We start from the raw sequence: 23,428 nt of genomic DNA on the forward strand, positions 1-23,428 counted from the left end.
CCGCTGCAGAGCGTGAATTGAGGGGGCACCCTGTGGCTTGGCCATGAATGTTGTCTAGCCTGTTACAAAATGTTACTGCAGCTCTAAGCAGGAGAGACTTCTAGACACACAATTAGAGAAAAATAAGGTCTTGTCTTGCTAAAAATGGCGGGATTTGTTCGCGTTTTACAAGCGGGGCTGCAGGCCCTCGTCTTTGAGACGGAACACGGCGAGCCGCTCGGGCGTTCTGCGGTCACGTCTGCCGCCTTACCCCTCCGCCGCGTAACAAGGTCGTCCCGTCAGCTGTCCCCTTGAGGCCCGAGACAGGAGGAGCGGCGGGGAGACAGAATGAGGGCCCCCCATTCGAGCCCCTAAAACCCAGCCACACCCCCCTGCAAACTCACAGCCTAGCGATAAGGTGTCCTTTAACAGGCCTGAAAATAAATATAACTGATGGGTGTAGCTTCAGCGGGCGGGAAAGGGGAGAGCGGTCGGTGGGGACCGGGGGGGCCCGGAGAGAACGGCTAGAAAAGCCGCTGTTTCCACTTGTGTCTTCTCCAGCTCCAGGGGCGTCGTGATGGGGGGGAAAAGTAGGGCTGACTACCCAAGGCCCGAATGGGGGGAGGGTCCTCGAAAAGCCTGGAATGATGCGTGAGAGACATGGATCAAGAGAGGAAGGGGGCCCGCAGAGACTGCTTATGTGTAGGGCCCAGAAATTTGTGCTACACCCCTGTCCAGCTCACATTACACCCGTCGTGCTCGCTGCGCGTTGGGGGGTCAGGCACGCCCGTGTCACCAATACTGAGGTCTGAGCCACACCCCCCGGAAGGATCCTGCCTGGATACACCGGCATGGCCATCCCGCCTAACACCAAGGCCTGGGTTTACCCTTATAGTGAAACGATGAAAACATTCTGAAATAAAATGTATTATCAAGAATACAGATTTCAGTCCTTCACAATATATAGACAAATGTACACATTTTGCCCCTTTCAAAAATCGCAATATATTTTTAAAAAATCTATAAATGTATTGCAATATATTCAATTTCCAATAATGGTGATCAACATTTGTTCTTTACTCTGGCAATTAAAAACACATTTTTTTTTTTTTTTCACAAACATTCTTTTTGAGTGATGGTGAGTTCAGCAGTCAATAAAATTAATTTAAGTCAAATGTGCTTGTGAAATGAGTCCAACCTGACTCTAACAAATGTTACACAGAGTGCATCGTGGTAATTGTAGTCCTGATAATGTGATTTTGATGTGCTTTAATACTCCCTGAAAACCGCTTTGCCTTGCCTTTGGTGCTATTATCTGGAGCCCCCAGGGGAGGGGTGTGGTCCGACCTCAAAGTCCTCAGCCTGGAGCGATCTTTCTTACAATGAAAGATGACTCTTCTTTCTCTGGCGAGAGATGGATTTAAAACACAAATCACTGACTTGATGAGATTTAGAGACATTTTTTTCTCTCCTGCCTGCATAACGGCATGGGATTCCTCTATGTGCTTCCTCTATGTGCTATCACTGTTGCCTGGTGGTGACAGTTGCCAAGCAACCCTGGGTGAGGCGTGGCCTCTGTACACAGAACTTATATGATTCATGAGCTAGATCAGCAGAGTCAGGGTTCATACAGAGTGTGCACTGTGGCAAACACGCCTGCCACAGGCCACCGAAGTGGCTTTCCTAGGGGCCCTCCAGCACAGAGACACAGGGAGATGATGTTCAAATAGTCCACATTTATTTACGAGGGTTTGGCAAGATCTTACAGCCAAAGTGAGCAGATGTAACACAGTCATGACCGAAGCTCCCTTGTGTGGGTGGGGATGGCAGATTTAACCTGTGCGCAGTGATTACCTCACTACGCACAGGTGCAGCCACTCCTGTTCCTGGGTCCAATTAGCCTGGCCAATTATCTAATTCTTAACCAATTATCCAATTGGCCAGGTCTAATTAGCTTGACCCAGGGCAGGTGTGGCCGCTTAAACCAGCCATCCCCACACCACATGCACCAAGCCAGCCTCATAAGGCAACCAGCTGTGACCTACCCCTCCTGACCCATCCACCCTGTACTGAGTGTGGAAAACTGGGAAAGGTGTGGCTGCAATTCCCTGATCTGAGCCAGTTGGAGAATCATATATTGGCATAAAACCTGGAGCCACTGGTTCTGCAGCATCTGCACTGGGTGGCTGGCTGAGAAAAGAACCGAGCAAAAACCAGGCCTGAACCCCCAAATAGCAAGCACATGAGGTAAAAAAAGAAAGGTCCCAGTAGGGATAAAAAAAACTCCTCGATTGGAAAAAATGTCAGGAGGAACCCGGCTAGAGAGGGAGAGCCCATCCTCCACTGGCCGGCCTGTAACAGAAATATAATAAGCCACAGCAAATAAAAATGGGTTGAGCAAGTTACAGTTACAGTGGTAATAAGCTAACTGGAGCAGTAGATGTCCAAATTGTACAGTGTAGTGCACTGGCCTGTGAAGGATGGACCTGCTACTCTGTGCTTGACACACTCTGGCCATGATGTGGTCCTGGTGAGACTCGGCCTATTGGGTGAATCACCAGCGGGCTGGAATAGCTTAAGCCTCATTTCCCGGTTTAAAGGGCCTCTACTCAGAGCTTTGATATGTGTGTGTGTGTATGTGTGTGTGTGTGTGTGTGTGTAGAGACCCCTGGAAGCTGAGGAGGTGCAGCTGGAGCCTCTCCCTGGCCGTCGTGGTGCGTCGTCCCAGGGGAACAGGCATGCGAGCGGCTGCAGTCCACGTTGGGTCGCCCTGGCCGGCCCGTTTGAGATCTCCAGCAGATGTCAGACAGGCTTTTTTCGGACTCTTCAGTCACCCCCGTATTTTCAGAGCGAGGGGAACGCGGCCCGGGTCACCGCCGCGAAGCGTGCCTCTCGTTCGCGAGTCACATGACTTCTCTGGGCTCTGGCTGAGCTTTTTTTTTTTTTTACCAATTACGTTCAATATTCAGCCTTAAAAAAAGGAGCCAGTTTAAACAGCTTTGTTTTTCCAATGCGCGATCCTGGAAGCTACTTTTTAGGTGCATTTTTGTAATTGAATTATTCTTTTTTTCATCTGTATTTTTCATCTGCACCATTTTTCTACAAGGTTGTATGCTGGCCAGATTTTTCCCTCTTTCCCTGATCCAAACAGATGTTGAGTCTGCTAATAAAATATGTAGGCAACTGTTGGGAGTTCGTCGGTAGGCCTGCGAATGAGGTGATTATTTCCGAACCAGCGTCTTTTCCTTCTTTGATCTCATGCGGTCAGGTTGCGTTTGGAAACAGATACAGTAGGATGCCAGGACGCCGTTGTCCATAAATAATGTAACCGCATACCACGTTACACTGCAGCTGCCATGTTCATTACACACGGGAAGTCTGGCGACTCCAGCAGAGAGATAATTCGGTATCTGAACATGTGACCAGCCCACGGAGCGCCACTGCAAAACTTCACGTTTTTAAATGTTTTTTTTTTTAATGCTGTTATTTGAAAATTCATAACAGGAAGACCGGGGCCTGGTACTATCCAATGTTGTGACGATGCACGTTTTTTCAGTTTCTTTTTTTTTGTTTTACAGTTTTCAGACAACAGACCTTGCAGTAGTTCCTGAAACCATGATGAAAAGGAACCTCTAATGGGGTTAGGGAAAACCACTCAGCCTCCCCTAGAGCAGTGGCACCGCATGGGGGAAGACAGTTAAGACAATTCCACGGGCCCGCCTGACTGGGGCCCTCAAACAATGTTAGAACATAAGATTTACTGTGGTAGTGGGGCCCAATTTGACAATTTGAGGTCTTTTCATGGGGTCCAAAATCCCTGGTGGCGCCCCTGCCGTAGCCTTTATCATCTGTTCTTTCCTGGAGACTAGAAAGGTTTTTTAATGTTACACATGGGCCACAGAACTTTTGGGTTCCCTTCAAACAAGTTGCCAGTTTAGGCCTTGGAAACAAGGCACAGACTCTTTAGCCAATCAATAACTTAAACGAAGCACTTAAGTGCTGAAACACACCAAATAAATCCAGCAGACACTGCAGCCCTCTGGGATTTGAGTCTGTGAATGTCTGTGAATAAAATAGAAGCATTTCCTGTGTGGCTCCAAATTCTTTTTTAAAAAAACCTATTAAAAATTGGGATAAAATGGTCTGAACAAAAACATTTTTATTTGAAAATCATATAATAGAAATGCTTGAAAAAGAATATCAGTCTTTTTTTGTGAAATAATCTTCCACTGGGGAAGAGGTCTATGGGAATGTACTGTTCTGCTGTTTCATTCTATGCAGGATACCAAATATATCCTTTGGTGGAGAACAGCCATTATTAATTTATGGCAAGTGCTGCAAAAAATTTGCAAGCTGAAAGGTGAAATGGGAGACAGTTGGAGGTCTCTGATCAGGTGATATCCCAGAAGCCACTGTACAGCATGGAGCGTCCAACTTCAGTTTCCCAGTAACGCAAGGCTGTGTTCTCCTAAACTGTCACTGAGCCAACCTTTATGCACGCACACGCACACACTCACACAGACACCCTCCACTCACACAGACAAATGCATGCACATGCACAAACACTTGCACACATAGATACACACACGCTCCACTCACAGACATGCATGACCAAACAGTCCATTCTCTTTTTCTCACACGCACACACAAACTCAGTATGATCGCACACACACACGCACGTACACCCACGCACATAAACACGCTTATTCATACATGCGTGTACACACACACAGGGCTCAGCAGATCTGTTAATCAACCTGTCATTAGAGTGTGACAAAACCGTGCAACAATCAGCATGTCCACATGGAAATGATTCAAAATGCCTTCCTGTTCTACACCAACTGCACAGACCATTAACTTGTAATTGCAGACTACATAGGCAGAATAAGATCTTATGAATGTTTCAGTTTAAACGTCTACAGTGCATGAATGCCCATCATTAGAATAATTCTGCAATACTTTTGGCATGTATACACCTGACAAACCCACGCTGTCAGTTTATATGCGCTACAAAAGAAGATCTTCCATATTTAGAAGACCTGGCGTGTCAATCGTAAAAGCAATCCCGGTGACTGATATAGTGCTAAGATTTGAACTTGTCTCTCTCGCAGATCTGTTCAGCTGACCTACTGCGATGCGAGAACGGCAATAATTTGGGATTTGCGTTTTCCTTTCTCATCAACATTAAAGGCAATCCCCTGTGGCGGGTCATCTTGCAGAGAGAGTGGGGCTGTACTGTCTCCCGTTAGATCCCTGCTAACCTAATCTTTTCTTCTGTGCAAAGTGCCGGAGCTCAGCATTCAGCTCTGCAGTGCAAGAGGGCAAGAGGAAAAGGGTTTGAAAGGTTCACTAGTGTAATCAATGTAAATCGTTTTTTTGTGCGCAATGTGACTTTCGTGCCAAACCAGAAAAAAAAAAAAAAACAGGTATCATTTTAAAATACGAAAATGTTTTACATAACCTGTATGTCTAGGATTCAAATTTTTTATGAAAGTTTTTTTTTTAATTATACCAAATATACTGTTAGATTCCAGGAGTTGGTAGAAAAGGGTACGAGGCAGGAACTGTAAGCAATTATTATTCTTTATTCTGCAGAAGGGGAGTCAGTTCACACAACAAGATGCACGTTCCCAGAGGGGAAGTCCCTCTCAGCATTTATACCATTCATATCAAATCACTCATGTTGACCTCCAGCTCAGCAAATCATCACTTGCTACGTTTCACTGGTCTCCCAAATAAGTTTAACAAGGTAAAATTTATTGTCTTGTGCTTTGGAAGAACTTTCTCACCAATCCAGGCCCCTCACATCTAAATGACAATGTTACTCAGTAATTCTGAACTATGGATACTATTGATTAGATATGTTAGTAAATACACACACGCATACATATATATTAAGTGTAACATTTTAACTTCAACAATACGTCAGTGTTGAATAGAAAATAGCTGAGCAACTGTGCCTGAAAGTGGACAAATCCTGAAATTATCTAATGTCTGTCTCCAAAGCATTCTGGTACTCTGTTGACAGGTAAGACTGTAACTAGAGTGGATATATACCTTGCGGTAATTCAAGAGCTTGCCAAAATGGAATAACCACACTCAGCACATTACAAAGAGTCTTTACATGCAGGCCAACATGGCAGATTCATGCAAACGTGATTAAACAGGTCCCAAAAGTTTGGCAAGTCCTTCATTGATGCCCAAATAATAATTTAAATTAATTCAAATTTAGAAATGATCAAATATAGTGTTCTGTCAAATATATGCCTAACTGATTGCATTCTATGTTTAAATATATACACACACATGTATGTATTTGTTTAAATATATATGTAGTTACTCATATACATACGAGTGTGTGTGTGTGTGTGTGTGTGTGTGCACAGACCTACTATGACCTTTAAAACTCAAATCCAGTACATGGAGACCGGATACACTTGCATGCATATATTTTTAGTGCTGCTTTCAGCTATGGCATATGGCACTGCTATAGTGCAAGGTGAATGATAATCCTGCTCATACCAGGTATGCAAGCAAGATAATCTAACCACTGTGAAAAGAAACATTGAGAGTTATTGCCATCACAATTAAGACATAATGACTGCTGTTGTACTGAACGGAGTCAGATGTATGGAATCATTATAACAGAGCCGTTCTCCTTTCCTGAAATTTGAAATATTATCCTCCTTTCAAACTATTTTAAGTTCCTGCTAGTGCAGCCCTAACAAGTCTATACTAATGTAGAGGTAACAGCATAAGATACTTTCCTGCTGTAACTCTTGAGCATGTGATGATGAAATTACGTTTTTAATTGCGTTTCAAAGCTGTGTTTGACAAAAATTGGACAAGAGAAAATGATACATTCTTTCTGGTGCAAATTTGGAAAGACTCCTGTGCCGCGTGAATAAGCACCTCTTGTAAGCTACGAAAATGCATAGCACACGCACACAAACACACACACAGAGGCACTGTACATGATTTCAATGTCATTGTAGCAGGTGTTTCTCGTCTCTTAAGTGTATTTTGCGCCTGTCTTTCACACAATTGTCAGAAACGACTCATTATGAATTAGCACTGATCCATGGCTATGGAAACAGCGCTCGATACTGATCGGGAGTTGGTCCTAAGAGGCAAGTGGCGAAATATAACAAAAAAGGTATACTTCCATTTATTCAGTGTTTTCTCTGAAACTGTTTAACTGAATATTTTGTTGGCTATCGATTTGTTTGACTACCCGTAAATGTTTTCAAAACTTAACCTCAAAATTTGGCGCTAAGTCAACGTTTATCATGTCATTATTTGTAGCTTAGCTGGCACCTTTTCTCTGAGGTATGTCTTTGTGGCGGACCTGGTAGCTCATCCGTCAAGTTTCTTGGCCAACAGTCTGATATATTTGGAATCATCTGACTAAGTTGTTTTTCTTTTTGTGCGTTAATACATTCGAGAGCGATTTGTTCACAGTGAGCGTATTGTAAAGTAAGCAGAATAATTTAAAATGGCTACTTTAAGTGTTAATGTAGTCAACACCTGTCTCACTCAGCCTTGAAAACGAGACTCACGAGCACGCATAGATTCGAATTCGTTATGTAATTTTGCAGTGAAAACATGCACGTGCATATGGTCTCTGTAATCCCTACAAGTGTCTCAAGTTACTCTTGTAGAATTGTATTTCGTGTTGGATCGCGTATCTGCTGACTGACAGAAATTTGATCGGAAAAGATTTAGCCTAGTTCTGTATGGCTAAATATGTTACCACAATTGGTCAACGTATGAGCGTGGTCGTATCTTCTTACTACATTAGGCTATAGGCTATGTTCGTTATACTATGCTGGTGTAATGATTAACTCATAAACTGACCAAGATTTTTTTTAAATTAAAAAAGACTAGACATAGCCTCGACCTAAATGCTGCATTGTGAACATTTTACATAAACTGCTAGTGCCTTTTCCTTTACATTCAATTAGTATCTTAGAGTATAGAAATATATCTGCAGATTTGCTGAGATAGGGGTTCAGGGGTTTTACGCACCCGAATTTACCAGACACCAATCGATTGGCCAATGAAGAAATTTGTCATTATATAATGCACTAGTGTTCTGTTCATTGTGAACTTTGTCCGACAGTATACGAAACGGTTATGTCATCTTTTCATTTCAAGGCACGAGGCACCACCCCTCCTTCCTCTTCTAAAAGTTTAACTTTGTGTGGGCGACCGCCAGGTTCAGGGTCGTTAAAGGGGCGTCGCTGGTATCGACAGTACCTTCTTGAGTAGGCGTAAAACAACAACCTGGGTCAAACTATATTGGTTTAAATTGACATCAGTCAAGTTCCTGTATAGCAATTGGCCATTCTGTCTTGCTTCTGTTTCAACGAACTGCAGTGTAGCGCGGTGCTCTGTGGGCTATACGCAGGACTTTTCCAGGCTGTGCAGGGCTGCTGTGGCAAGAGGCTGTGTCGCATTTTAGTAGTTTAGTTCGGACATTGCCAAGTAAAACGACATCTGCGAGCGGTTTTGCAATATCGTTGGGGAAAGTTGGGGACCTTTAAATTCGCAAAAGTCAGTTTGTAAGAAACTTTTCAAAAAGTTGCGAATATGGATGAGCACGTTTCATCAACAACCGCTAACAACGAGGAGGAACTCGACAAACTCGTGCCAGAGCTTGGGGCAGAAGACACGGGGGTCCAAGAAAATAACGAGGCCCTGGCTAAAAACTCTGTGGACGATGATAAGGATATACTAGATCTAAGCGACGAAGAAAAGGATGATAAGCACATAGCTGAGGAGGATCCGCCGGAATCTTCATCTTCTGGCCCCGAGCCCCAACCAGCCACAGAGCCAGAGGCACCTCTAACTACTGACAGCGCTGTTGCAGAATCCACGGAGGAGCCAACAAAGGTTGACACTGAAGACAAAACTCCCGAACCAGAAAAAGAAGAAATAATTGACGAGCCGACAACGGAAGACAAAATCCTTCAGCCTGAAACAGAAGATAACATTGTTAAACCTGAAATTGAAAGTACAGCTGTCCTGCCTGAAACAGAAGATTCAGTTCACGGACCAGATGCACCCATAGAGGCACCTGTGAGTCTGGAGAAAGAGTCACATTCGTCGGAGTCGGCAGCACCTTGTAAGTAGCGATCATATTTTATTTGAAAGGAAGGTACCTTGGTTAATGCTAGCCAATTGGCGGATAGGTTAAGACTGTCATTACAACGTGTAAAAAGAATACGATAGCATCAAGCTGAAGGTTTGTCCACTCTCGCAAACTGGAGACATGTATGTATACTAATTACAACTAACAATGAATGCGCCAACGTTGGTCAGCTATGTTGAAAATATTGCTGGGGGATAGCAATTATTTGGTGGTGGTAGCGGTAGATAATTCTGATAAATTAATTTTACGTTGATGTTATTGTGAATATAGCCTAGCATTTTCGTGGTCATGACGGCAAGCGAATATTGGTAAGCATGCCAAAGCTTTGGGCATTAGGATTTGGCCGAATAACGTTTGTGTATCGTTAGCTGGCCGGCTCTCACAACGTGGCCCACTTGTTTCGGTCGTGCATCAGGAGGCGAATGTAATCCACAATGCAATGGAGTATTTTAATAGGTTTGCATAAATAATTAACGTTATATCGTTAACATCGTTGGTCAACAAGCTAGTTCTAAGTAGTTGTTTAGAAAACGAGCTAGTGAGCCATCATGAAATTGACTGGTCTCAAGGCAAGTAGCTAGCTAAAACTGCAAAGATAATGTAACGTTAAGCCACTGATCTAAACAAGAACATTGCTTGTCGGTTTCATGTAACGTCAGACTAACGTAGCTCCTTATATGGAGTCATGTGTTGGATCTAGAGATAACGATAGCTAGTGATAAATGACTAATTATCCTAGCGAGGTTACTGTAGCTAATGCGCTAAATTGCCTAACAGCTAGGTAGCTATCCAGGTTAGCCGCCAGCTCATGCACCTTGCTTGGGAACGCCAGAACAAAAGACTAGTCTTTACCATAGGCTAACGTTAGCTTTCTAAAAATCTGTCCGATAAGACTGTTTGTCGGCCACATTTATGAAAAGGGAATAGTTAACCAACAGATCATAGTCTGAGCTATTTGCTGTTGTGTAACGTTAGCTAAGCATTTTAATGTTGTATATTGTAGAAAACAGTGATTCATCAGTTGAACAAGCATTGAGTCTGTCTAAAGCTTTGATTATTTTATGTTTTTTTTAAAAAACATGCTCTGTTTTAATAGTCGGTCAGGCGATCCAAACGAAATTACAATTATTAAATAATTGGCTTGGTGCCTAAACTAATCTTATTTGAACTTGTGAATATTTATGTTTTTAATGACCGTGGATTCACCAGACGGATTGGGAGGGGCAAGTTCAAACAAACCTTGACCGACGGTCTAAAAATCACGCCGGAAGGACCAAATGTCGCAATTTGACCAATCTGCGTTAGCCCCATATTTGTGGAGGAGGGCCTTGTGCTATTTCTGGTATTGTTATTTGCGAGGGTGGGGTATGTTGGGCGTTCGTGAGTTGGCCAGAGCGCAACGAGAAAACCAGACTTCTGTAGCCTACAGAAACGTCTTGTGCACTGGCGTTAAAATGCTGCCGTTATAATTGTCCCGATTATGGATTGGAAAGCGAACTCATGAAGGACAGTGCAAGAACCAAAGGTTTAAAGGTGGTGACTGAGCGTAAAACTTCTGTTAGCCCCCGAGTCTCCAGAAAAAGTCGCTCTGTTTTAAGATCTCATATGTGAACAGAATGTTCCTGGCTGACAATCACTACTGGTAATTGAAAACAAGGGAGTTCTAGAACACTGAGTGAATAAAAAAAAATAAAAAATAAAAAATAAAAAAATATTCAGAAAACCTGCTATTCAGAGGGTCACAGGTCGAGAACTGCATAATGATTAAAATAAAATTCTGGCTTCATTGACAGCATGGTAGCAGAGTGTTTCGTTGGTTTGTAATTTTATATTCATATGGTAAGGGACAACTTTTTAAAAATCAATTCCCCAAGCTAATATTACAGTTTATAAGTTTTGTATTTTGAAAGATGATATCAAATTAACCTATATCAAATTCGCATCTGATCTGATTTAAAATTCTGATCAAAATGAGGGTGACAAAGCAGAAAGCCATTATCGACCCAGAAAGAGTACAAGGAGCCAAAATATTCCTGTGGCTGAAATTCCTCAGTGATTGAGACTAGATAGTGGAGAGAAAAGAGCCAAAAGTGAATGTATCCGATTGTATTTTCTCAGTGTCCACAGAGAAATGATCAATTGCTGTTATTCAGCTTGGTGTTTCAGATGTTTCATAGGGGCTTAGAGCTGAGATACAGGTTCATGAGGACTTCTGGCGATTGTGTGGACTACAAAAGTATTTTCCAATTCAGTAGATTTGCTTGAAGAATTACAAAAGCTGCAATTGAAGTTAACTTTTATCATATTGATTTCCAAATGTAAAATGTATTTTCTCAGTTTGGAAATGCAACTTGCTTTAAAATCTTAGATTATGCTGCAGGCTTACTGGGGTGGGAAAAAAAAATCACATTGCAGTAAAAATAATTTTCTTTTTGGTTCCCTAATTGTGACGTCAAGTTTGGTTGTTTGCTCGTTTACTCCGTCTCTAAGGACCGGTCACATTGACCGCATAACTCTCTAACCGGTCATCGCTTTCCTCGCATGAGTACTGGGCACCATGACAGCTGGTGGCATGACAACCGCCATCTTGGAAGCTGTCCAGGACTGGGCAGAGCAGCTTGTGACGGGCGGGGCTGAGAGCTGGCGGTGAAAGGCGGCTTGTTCTTGTCTGCGCTGTCGAGCAGCCGGACCGCACCACTCTTTAAATGACTAAAATGTTTTAGCATGAAGTCAAAACGGGCCTCAGGCATTTCCTGTATTGCGGTATGACGTTACAGAAATTGAGCTGGACTGCACGTCCCTCCTGAAAACTGTAGAGGATTGTTGTGTAGGTAGGTTTTATTTAGTGCTTCCTAAGCCCACCCTCTGTAGCACCTCGAGCATCCACGGTCATGCTTTGTAATGGAGTAATCGGATACTCTAATTGTCTAATCTTTTGAGTGCCCTGTCATCCTTTAGAATTGCTTTGTGGTCAGAGGAAACCCTTTTTTGCCTAGTTTATATGAAACCACCATGTGGAGGTAAAGGGTGGAGTTCCCTTGACCAAACCGTATGGATTCTTACGCTGCTACCATTTATAAATGAGACCCTGATAAACTGCCTGTATCAGTTTTTGGTGCTAGGATGATGCAATCAGGCAGTTGGCAGTGCTGCCTCAGTTCAAGGTTGTTTTCCCTTTGTCTTCACTGAAAGTGCCTTCTGTTTTGCATGTTAAAGCCCAAAGCGTTAGCAGTTATTCTGTAGGTAGATAAAATGTAAATTCTACTGCCGTAGCTTCTTTCAGTTCTGGCCGTATCAGGTAGGATCCATATGAGTCAGTGCTGTTGCATGTTTTCCTGTGGTTTCAGATGATATGACTCGGGTGCTTACTTACCTGACTGCTTAGCATGCCTACATAAGCTAATGCTGTTAATCTTTGTGCATGCATAGGCAATTTAGTACTGGGTGACCCTAGATTTGTTTAGGGCCTGGGTTTTCAACAGGGGGCCCTTGAAGGTACTGTAGGGTTCCCTGGCCAGACTTAAGTCTTGATATGCAATGGCTATATAGATTTGGAAAAATATTACTAAATATAAAATGATAATTAAAAAAATATATCCTTTTTCACTTATGATGGGAGTGCCCTAGCAGGACTCTATGCTAACATTTTTCCAAGGAGTCAAACAAATTATGAACCCGCTAATGCATCCCAATGAGTAGATGTGCTCCTGAATTATTTTAGCAGTTGGCACACATCAAATGCAAAGCAAGTGCTCATAAAATGGGAGCACCATAGAGCCCTGTGGCAGTCCCTGGATCAGAGAAAAGGCTGAGAAACCCCCTGTTATATGGTGCCTGGAACAAAAAAAAAACTTGCAGAAAAAAAAAGGGGGTTAGAATGCAGAGAAGTGCAGTGGAAGACGATCAGGCTTTGATCTGGAGGATTGTGGCTTGTGTTATGGCCATTGTGTTCCCATTGCCCCCTTTACAGTCGTGAATAAAGTTGCATATTGAATGCTATTCAGGTTGAGCGCCTCAAGAGTACAGTAGCCTCACAGGGGAATTGAACCCACAACCTTGAAGTTACAAGCCTAGTTCCCTAACCATTATGCTACGCTGCCACCCTAGTACAAAGCGCATTTGTGTCTTTTTGGAATTCAGTGTGGCAGTTGTTTGGCTTTGAAACCTCAGCAGCTGTAAACCAACTGTGTTTGTCCATTGTCTGAAGCCAATGAAAGAATATTGTTCCTCCTGTTTTTCCATTCTTTTCTCTCTTTTTTTTTTTGTTTCCTTCTTGTTTTTTCTTCCTCTTATAACCCGTGCAGTGAAGCCTGGTTTCAGTCAGGCGTTGTATTCACAGCGGCACTTTTTGCAAGCGTAGCTACGTGGGGCCGCTGTTCAGTGCCTTAGGCCTGGCGCCGTTCCCCAGTTTGCTGGCAGATGTATTTTTCATGGATTTAAATATGTTGAGAATATTTCAAGTCTGTCATTTTCATCGGAGGGGGGTGTGGCACATTCACACTGTAGATCTGTGTGAAGAGTCTTCCACCCCGCAGGTCTGAAACCCCACCTGTTCTGACTGCCAGCTGCTTTTTCTCACGACGGTACATTTTGATGTTGTTCATCTCGCGTTTGGCGTGTTTTTCCAGGCATTTTCTTTGGCTTTGCGCGAGCCAGCACTGTGCAAATGAACATTAGAGAATGCCTCACACTGGATGGTTTAGACGCCCAAAATCATGTAAACTTGGAGGTGGGTTTGGTATTGAAAGGGGCCGACTGTGCTCAGACTGTATTCATACGGTGTGGTTGTGATGGTAATTTCTCATCATGCAGTCCCTGTACCGTTTTGCCAGCTGCAGTTGGTAAGAGTGTGGCAGCTACCTGTTGCTATAGCCAGAGTCTCACCACTGAAGATAAACTCCCAAACAACTTTGTACCATACGGACAATCGATGGAGCTTTTGATTATTCAGTGATATGGAGTGAAACGCTAATAACTATGTAGCCAGTATTGTTGATAAGTGCTACAGATAATTGCTTACTTACCAGGCGGACAAAGTGGAGAAGCACCTTGTTTTCAGCTTTGACCTTTCAGTCGTGGTAGTAGATCTAATGTTTGCCACTCGTGGTAATAATTCCACCATTTTGTCGGCAATAACCTGCGTGTGGAGCGAGCGAATCACAGTCAGTCCAGCTGTAGTATTTTAATCGAATGGAACGGTGATGACCGGAGTTCCTTTTGGCCATTGACAGCGGTTGTATGTAGCGGAATGGCTTTGGAGCTCCTCTCCTGTTTGTGAGCTTGCGGCTGAAACATGTGTAGGTCTGTCATAGAGAGATCAGGAGATGGCTGAACCAGTGATGATGCAGTGCACCTGTGATGTCACTACAATCTTTAAAAAAAATGATCAGAACATGTAGGCCATGTATGTTCAGAATAGGATGTAGGTGTTTGGAAATGGCTGAGGTGAGAGCCTACTACTCAATGAGAGGCTACAGCTGTTGACAAAGGATCTGAGTGTTACTTGCATCTAAAGGGCTAAGGTTTTGAACTGATTATTTGATCCAGGTCTGGTTGACAGCTGTGTGTGCATTTGAAATTCTACTAATCGGAGACTGGTGTTGATTTTGAATTTCTGAATTTGTGGACATAACCTTTTGAGTCATGCTTTCAATGTAAGGTGCTGGACCATTTGTAGAACGTGCTCTATCCATTGTTTGCTCCTAGCTTAATATGCATCTGACTTTTTTGTTCACAGGTTTATTGCTCCAAAACTGGAACATAGACAGCAGAGGTAATTGGTCTTAGAAGTGTCTCTACTCCAGAAAAATCACCAGCCAAAGCTTTGGCATTGAAATTGAGGCAAATCACCAGTCAAAAAATTTGGTCAGGTCTTTAATCCAGACATTAATCAACCGAAGACTTTGGTCACATCTTTAACCATGAAAACTCATCAACTAAAGATCTTTGTCACATCTCTAATAAAACAATAATCATCCACAAATTTACATTGCTCTGACTGGAATCGCTAACTTAAAATAATTTAATGGACCATATAGTTTACAAATGTTAAATGTTTGGCACATCTGACTATTTTACTGTGATTATTTTAAATAACTAATGAAAAAAATGAGTCCGAAATTATATAATGATAATATTGATTCGTATTTTAATCATATTTTATTTCTTCCTCTGGTTCTTTTTAATGTTGCTAGTAAATTTGTTGTGTTTAACAGGTGACATTGACAGGTTGAAAGTATCAGAATATTAGTAGGCTATGTAATGTAGTGAAGTATGATCATTATGGATTTATATCGGGGCTAATTCTGTTCAAAACGTCTCCAGGCTGTAACTGCACTGATGTCAGGTAATGCGCATTACATGTTGAAAGTATACCCTAAAAGGCCTCTTACCAAATGCAGTTAATTCAAGTTGCAGTGCTCACATTGTGAGTAGTATCTGGGCTTGTCACATTTGTCCGGTATTCAAAAAAATTTGAGCACCTGGAAATGGATATCATACCGCATACTGCTGTGCTAACACAGCTGTATAAGATGGCGGCACAGTCAAATGAACTGGCATGTCAAAACATTCAAAGCAGTTTGCTGAGAAACGGGCCGCAACATTCACTTCAAAAGAAGCCACAGTTCTTGCAACCAAAATTATTGGAACACCAACGCGACACTGCATTGGTACTCGGGGAGTATTTGGACAAAGGTTAAAAAATTGTTCCAAATATTGCACGGAACGCAAAACTGTACTTGTCTGTTCCTACAAACCCTGTCTATGTGGAAAGATGCATCTTGTCTTATGGACATGTTTACACTAAACACCGCCAAAGAATGACAGATGAGACTTAAGCTTAAATCTTAAACCACAATCAAATTAAGTTTACGTCATTTTTTAAATGTAATTTAAGTTAATTTGTTTTAGCCTTTTTAAATAAAAAAAAATCATTTAAAGCCTACACTTAAAACAATTTCTTTGTTATGATTAGTCTTATTTAACAGTTTTTGTGGAGGCTATCATTGTATTAAGTCTGTTTTCAATTGATTACAAAAAAGAAAGAAAGAAAGAAAAAACTAACTCCTCACGACAATAAAAAATCTCTGCAGTTCTGTGCACTGAAAGCAGCACATGACAGTCTGGAACATTGCGGTCAGTCAATGTTTGTGCTTAATTAGTGGCAATTGACACAGGTTACTGGGGAGAGGCAGTGTGATAATTGACTGACAGTTTGCTGTATTGACCTCTTGCTGAAGGATGACTGAATTGCCTTGGAGAAAACTTCCCAAGATAAGCTGGTGTCCCTACTTATACAGTTTCTCAGAATTGAATGAAGGGTCTAACAGCTGACTGTGTGGTTGGGTTGCAGAAACACTGTGCGCTTGTGCTGTGCTTTTCTTTCTGGACCGGCTGGCCCTCGGGAAATCGACTGAGCTGCTCTTCTCTCTTATTATTTCAGACGAACCCATAATTTCCTCCTCTGCTTCATCTCAACCTCAGTCACTTTCTTCTTCAGGCAAGTTCTCTCTGCTGTCTCTGTCTTGCTTGTTCCCTTTCATTTCCTGCCTGTCTGGATTGTTTGTCCTTGCATTGCGCATCTTCTCTTTTGGCAAGCGTTTGTTGAGTGTAAATTAGATTATGTAATGAAAGTGTTCTCTTTTTTACATGTGTTTGTGTCTGTACTCTGACTTCTTCCTCCCTCCATTCAGTGCTATGTTAGTGTTCCTATTTGTGTAGCGTTCAATCAACAGAAAATAGATCTAATTAAGACTGTTGTTAGTAAAGTATGATTTGCTTGTGTTTTTTTGTTCTGGTGGTTCCCCTCACTGATTGTAAGACTTTTCAACATAATTAAAATTCTTCTGCGGTTTGTTTTCAACTTCGCAATAAGTGAATCTAACTTCGAAATGCGATTATAGAACACTTAACCATCATTTTAACATTAGAATATTAGTTATTTATATCACTGAGGGTACTACCAAACTGAGCATGATGACTGGCATGACCCCCCCCCCCCCCCAATTTTCCCCCAAGCATTTTTGAGTCCAGTGTCTCAATGTGCAGGGGGATGAATGTAACCACAGTAGTACAAATTTATGTCACCTGAACTTGTGCATCACCCTCTTTCCCCCCCTGTCCTCTTTCTCCTGACTCTTAAGTAACTTTCTCTGTCCAAAAAGAACCCAGTCAACCCCCTTAATTTCTGTGCCATTTAGCACCTGCTAAGTGCTGGCTATTCAGCCCCGGCAAAGATTAGTCCAGGACGTGCCTTTGAGCGCCAAAGTGAACATGCCCAAGTGTAAAACAAAGGCTGATAATCCTAATGCCAAATTGGGCCTCGGCACGATTGCTCTATTCCCTCAAAACGGATAAACGAAGAGGGCATGAAGGCTGCCTGTCAAGTAAGATGTGGTCAGACCTTGAGTTCCCTTTTGACTGTGGAGATCGACTGAGGGTAGTTACAGCAAAGTTTTAGGTGTCATAAAGTTGAAGGAATTATGTCTTCGTGTGCAGAGCAATAGGCAGGTTTGATTAAGAACCTGGAGAGTCCGCTGGACCTTCTGCAACTCTTGTCAACTAACAATCCAGCGGCCATTACTGACCTATACACTGCACGTGCCTCCTTTAACTCAACAGCAAACGCGGATGCTCCGTACCTTCAGTCCCAAGACAACGTAAAAGATATGGATGAAGCATCAAAAGACTTGTTTTCTTCAAAGGCATCTTGGTATGAAACCGACATGCTCTCAAGCAAAGCAGATGCCGAAGATGACTTTCTGTTTGAGAGGAAGCCATCTGCGTCTCCAAATAATCCTTTCCAGAGCTTTGCCCCCATAGGTGATTCTAGTAGCGACTTTGCCCTTCCTGGGGAGGCTGTGTTTGACAGCAGGGCTGGAAAAATGTCTGAAAGTCCTACACCAGACTTGGTGCAATATGCTCATGATGGTGAATCGCAAGGGACCACTTCAACTAAGCACAGAGAGGAACCCCTTGTTGACCTGGTGCATAAAGTTTCAGATGCAGTCGTGGAACCGTCCGACCCTTTGACGAACCTCCCAACATCCGCTCAGGAGTCTGACAAACCTTCAACACCTCCCTCTCTGCCAGACATCTTGAAGTTGTCTCCTTTGAACCATGACAAAGATGATTCGGGTTCGTCGGAAGGCAGTTCTGACTGTGAACGTAGTCCCGTCCCGGGGCTTCAGAATGTCTCTCATTCGGCCTTGAACGCGTTCACCTTCGACTCAAAGGTCCTGCTCCTGAAGGAAATGGCTGACGAGACAGAAGCCCGGGCCGCTGAGAAGAGGAAGCAAGATGGAGCATCAGCCCACGAGCAGAGCTTTGGCACGTTTGATCTTTTAAAGGAAGCTAAGACCACCTCCGAGGTTCAAGGTCTCCAGTCAATGATGGAGGAGGAAGAAAAAGACTGGATGTTCTCCAGCAAAGAATCTGTGAAATTACCAGACAGGTCAGGGTCTCCCAGCCACCCATCCTCCATGAATCTGCCGCCAAGCCCTCCTTCTAAAAACGTTGTGCCCGAGGAATCGGACTCTGAAAGCCCCATAACCGATTCTCTGTCTCCAGTCTTGGATGCGATGGCGAAGAATCCAGAGAGCTTTCAAGTAGAGGTTGAGAGCAGGTGTGTGAAGGATTCCAAAGTGACACTTGAGAAGGAGGTTAAGGGACTGTTTGGAGAGGAACCCGAGGCGCATGAAGAGGTGTCTGAGCACGAGGTCTCCTCGGAGGAGTTTGAATTTGTAGAGAGACCTCCCAAGGGCGTGATCGACGAGTTCTTAGAAACCCTAGATAACTCCAAGCTTGCCAAGGCACCGGAAAGAGGTGTGGAGTACGACTTACCAACCTTTGGCCGGAGCAAGCTGTTCGCAGAGTTTGAGGAAGTTGGCTCGTCTCCAATGTCCTACGACTTCTTAAGCCAGCCTACATCCAAAGCAGACCTGGAAACGCCGGATGTTCCTTCGGAGAGTCCTGAGCGCAATGTCCAGAAGATCACCGCGCTCTCGCGTGGTCCCCTCAGCCACCCTACCCCAGAAGAGCTGCCAAGGCCCGCGGCCCCATGGGACGCAAAGGAGGATGGGATGCCCAGTGCGCCGGCCCGGCCCGAAGCTCCAAAACCTGCCAGGTTGCCAAATCTGAGCGCAGAAGCAGGTAATTTCAGCACAAGTCCGTGCTGCGGCACATCGCGGCCCAGATCACCTCAGGATCATTCATTCACCATTCATTTGCTTCTCCATTTTTTTCCATCCTTTTTCATCATTTTCTTGATCCAATCATTCTTTCATCTCTTGAATTCCTGTTCTTCCCCAATATCGTTCTTTTCGTTTTAGTTTTAGTTTGTTTGTTAACTGTTGCTTTGCTTTTTCTGCGAATGTGTGTTTGTGTGCGGGTGTGTGCATGTGTACGAGTAGTGTTTAGATGCACATTTGCATTTCTGTTCATCCCAGTCACTGGATCACATTTTGCACCCATCATACCTTTTCATTATTTTTGTTTGTTTGCTTTGTGATAGGGATTCGGTAAGTACTGAAGAGCTTAGCTGTCACAAAAAGATTGATTTAATGAAAACATCAAGGGCCTCCTGGTCTATTGCTAGTCTTGTTTATGTAACATTTAATATTTTAAATACAGTTTTGTTTAATAATGGTACAGGTAAGTTTTTTTTTTTTCTTTTGCGGGGGAGGGGGGTAGTTTTTTAAATAATATGTATACTTGCATAGCTTATACAAAAGGAAAAATCAAAAAATGAGCACCATATTCTCGAGTATTATATGCTGTATTTGTCTGTAAATGATCTCTTTATTGCACACGGTTGTAGTGCTGTGGAATGGAAGTCCTGGAAGGAGACCCCCGGCGGTAGGCTTGTTTTTAAATGTTTTTGCATTCAACTGTAATGGGCTGAATCAAATGCAAGGACTTCACTATTGAAGGTCAGTCTAAAGTGCTGGCCAGTCAGGTCTTGGTGCAGTTTAAAGTTTGAACCTGTTTATGATCTAACGAAGGTTATGAGCTGCAAAAGAAACACTAGCAGTGTTGCAATAAGGATTTGCCTATTGGTAGCACAACAGGCTGGCTAGCCGCTACCTCCTATGCTACATTACTGTCTGTATGGCTGTCTAATCTGTGCTAACACCAGCGCATATGCTCCCACGCCCACTGTTTTTTGACACCGTATTCATAGAAACAAATTAACCACCTCTTCCTGTCTGCGGATTAAGTTGAATTGTATTTATGTGATCTGTAGTGGAGGAAGTCGAGTTGTATGCGATTGTGTCACACGGCACCCACCAGTGCACAACCAGCTCGGAGGAGACCCAGCCTTTATAATCTTTTTTAAATGCTGTTTTTCATGAGTTTACTCCAACATGCTTGTGGCCTTCCGGGACACCGTGAGGCTTGGGAAATTTTGAGTTTGTGTCCGTCGGTTTTTTTGTTGTACTTTTTTTTGGGGATTTGTAGCACGCTCCGTGGGGTGGCCAACTCTCTGGACGTACACGTCCCTCCCGTGTGAGCGGTGGTTCGATGCCCTGCCATGACACCCTCTGAGCTATGATCCCTTCTCTGTCCATTACCCTCTCTGCTTCACACCTGTCAGATTAAAGTGAAAAACACAAAAGCAGGGCAGCAATGCATCCCATAATTCACCAGCCATTTTCACAGTTTTACCAGACAGTTATTTGGAATAGAATCGGACTTTCAAGTGATGGGTAGTTGCCAAAGTGTCTGGTAGACACGACAAACTTGCCGACCACAGATAAGATTTACCGGCAGTGTGGCAGGTCGCTGGTGTGTATTTCCCTCCCTTAATTGCTAATGTGTAAAAGTTTTAAGTATAAATAAAACGCTTGGCAAAAGGACATAGTCTAAACGGTACTCCTGCTCCGTGAGTGGTATGTTCGGCGATTTTAGCGGTGTTGTGGGGGGGGAGGCGGTGGCGGGCGGGGGGGGGTTCTCACTCCCATCCCCTCCCTCGGGTCTCTCCTGTTCAGGGTGTACTGTAACTGGAGAAGGGGTCAAGAGTGTTGGAGCTCACAGTGCAGTTATTACGAACCTGTTCTCTCTACAGGGGGAGGGTACCTGCAGAGGAAACGTGAGAAATTTCCAGAGAGTCGTGTTGCAACACGGACCCATCGAACGCAGATAACTTATCTAATGTGTTGCTTCACTTGTTCTACAATGACAAGCTTTAAAATTCTTTTTTTTTTTTTTTTAAACCACACAGTCCACCTCTGAAAGCCTCATCCCTTGTCATACCTCACAGGCAGTACACGGTAACCTGAGATCGCTGGCAGTTTTTCTCGGGGCTGCGCTGTGACTTACACGTATGCCGCACCGTCGGGTGCCGTTAGCTTGACTGTCCTGTTTTCCCATGCAAAACATGTGACCCTTGTCCCCCATTCAGGCTATCTGCTAACACGTCAGCTCCTGCTAGCTGACAGAACAGAAGAACGTGTTTCTGATAACCAAGTTTTTTTTTTTTTTCTTTTTTCTTTTCCCCCCAACGCGTTCCTCATCAGCGCTGATTGAGAACGTACCATGAAACTGCAAATAATTTTTTGCAGCTTTGAGGATTTGGTTGTTCTAGAAAACCTGTGTGAGGACACAGTCACATTATGGTCAGGGTGTTGTATTTGGCTCATTCTGTGAATGGGGCAATGCTTTGTTACTGGAGTGTGCTGGCCCAAGGTAATTGGTGTCAGTTGGGCGCCATCTAGTGGTAGTTGCACACAACTATCCTTTCTTGTTTTTCTCTGGGAGAAGGATAGAAAAAAATAATTTCTGTATTTCTGTAAATGGCTATTATGAGTTTGGGCATGAATTCAAACTTTATGCATTCGGTCACATCATATGCATGGTGAACTGAAGGTGTTGAGCTAGAAATTTCTTCAGTTTCTTTTCCAACCAATCACACGATAACATATTTTTGATTGGTATGCCATCTGGCAATCTTTGTCTTTGGCAAGACATACCCTACAAATATATAGCACTGAGAGGTTGGTAATTTTTTGAGTCCTGTTGATGTGTTGAGGATACATTCAGCTACTGTTGGCCAGTGGTTGGGTACTCCTCCTGCCATTTTACATGCCCAAATTAGGCTTTTAATGATAACAATTTAGCAGTGTGATTTAACTGCACACACATGACCAGTAAAGTACATTAATGGAGTAAATGGAGCCTAATAAATATCAAGGAAATCCACTAATTAACTTTGTGGGGAACTCAAAAGAAAAATGAACAAATATTTTCTCTGTTGATGTGTTTATGATGTCCTAGTGCAGTGGTAGGTAACCCTGGTACTGGAGTGACATTCCTGGTTTTTTGCTCCATCCAAATGTATATCTCCATAATTAGGTTAATTATTAAGCTGAACGAATGCAGGTGACCATGTGTTGGGGGTACTCAGTGTTTTGCCATTCCTGTTCTTCATAATCAAACTCCATTCAAGCTTGGATTCAACAAAAGCCAGAAACAAACCAGGCAGGGAGACCATGGAATTGGAGAACATGGATCTGCCTTACAGCTTCATGTTTAAAAATGCGAGCAATTTTACACTCCAAAGCTAGTTAATCTGAGGCTTAACTACAGCTGTCGGTCAAGTGACCGCCGTTGTGACAGTTTTAGTGAGCAAGATTAAGCTGTTTAAGAGTAAGCTAGAGCATCCGTTCCCCTGTGCACCTTCCGTTTGGCTCTCATTTCAAGATCAAGATTAACTTCATTGTCCGACAAAGTGGAAAATTTGGCTTGGGCTTTCACCCATGCAGCAGCTGTAAAAGACAAACATTCCAGATACAAAAAACGTACAAAGATGTTAGTGAATGAAAAACATACCGCAAGTTTCCTAAAAGCAATCTATAAACAAACAGAAAAACAAACACATCAACAATAAAAGCAAAGATCTGCACAAATCCCTTTAATGAAAACAAAGATCCTCCAGTGTCCATCCTGGCCTCGTCCTTTTCGATTTAAAAGTTTTATTGACACAGGGATAAATGAATTTTTAAATCTATTTAATCTGCATTTGAGAAGGAGCTGAGGTTTTTTTTTTTAACCGAAAGAAAAAAAAAAAATAAAAATAATAATAAATTTTAGCCATCACCAACAGTGCTGCAGGCACTTAGAGCCGCTGTGTCATCGTCCTTGTCTTCCGCTGCTTTAACGCCCGTCGCCTGCGGCGCTGTGCATGCGCTCGGACCCACTGCGTCTCCGTCCCTGGCTGCTGCTGCTGCCAGAAACCAGTCAGCTGACCCCCCGCCCACGCCCCCCCCCCCCCTTCGCTGCAGCCCCCTCTGCTCC

At 43.2% G+C, this 23,428-nt stretch overlaps 1 protein-coding gene across 5 annotated transcripts in view; it reads left to right on the forward strand.

Annotated features, from left to right (window-relative positions):
• Positions 1 to 8,255: 8,255 nt before the first annotated feature.
• The window catches only part of LOC135245299 (reticulon-4-like), a 29,861-nt gene continuing 14,688 nt past the window's right edge, over positions 8,256 to 23,428 (forward strand). The window contains exons 1-3 of one of the 5 annotated variants that reach the window (XM_064318276.1): positions 8,256 to 9,106; positions 14,871 to 14,906; positions 16,578 to 16,634. In XM_064318276.1, coding sequence (XP_064174346.1) covers positions 8,572 to 9,106; positions 14,871 to 14,906; positions 16,578 to 16,634 — 628 coding nt within the window. In that variant the 5' untranslated portion in view covers positions 8,256 to 8,571. Of the gene's footprint in view, positions 9,107 to 14,870; positions 14,907 to 16,577; positions 16,635 to 17,750; positions 19,286 to 23,428 lie in introns of those variants that run through there. The other 4 variants (XM_064318279.1, XM_064318277.1, XM_064318280.1 and 1 more) reach the window with 4 other exon arrangements.

This window comes from Anguilla rostrata, chromosome 18, assembly GCF_018555375.3.
Source record: "Anguilla rostrata isolate EN2019 chromosome 18, ASM1855537v3, whole genome shotgun sequence".
In the NCBI taxonomy this organism is placed as follows: domain Eukaryota; kingdom Metazoa; phylum Chordata; class Actinopteri; order Anguilliformes; family Anguillidae; genus Anguilla; species Anguilla rostrata.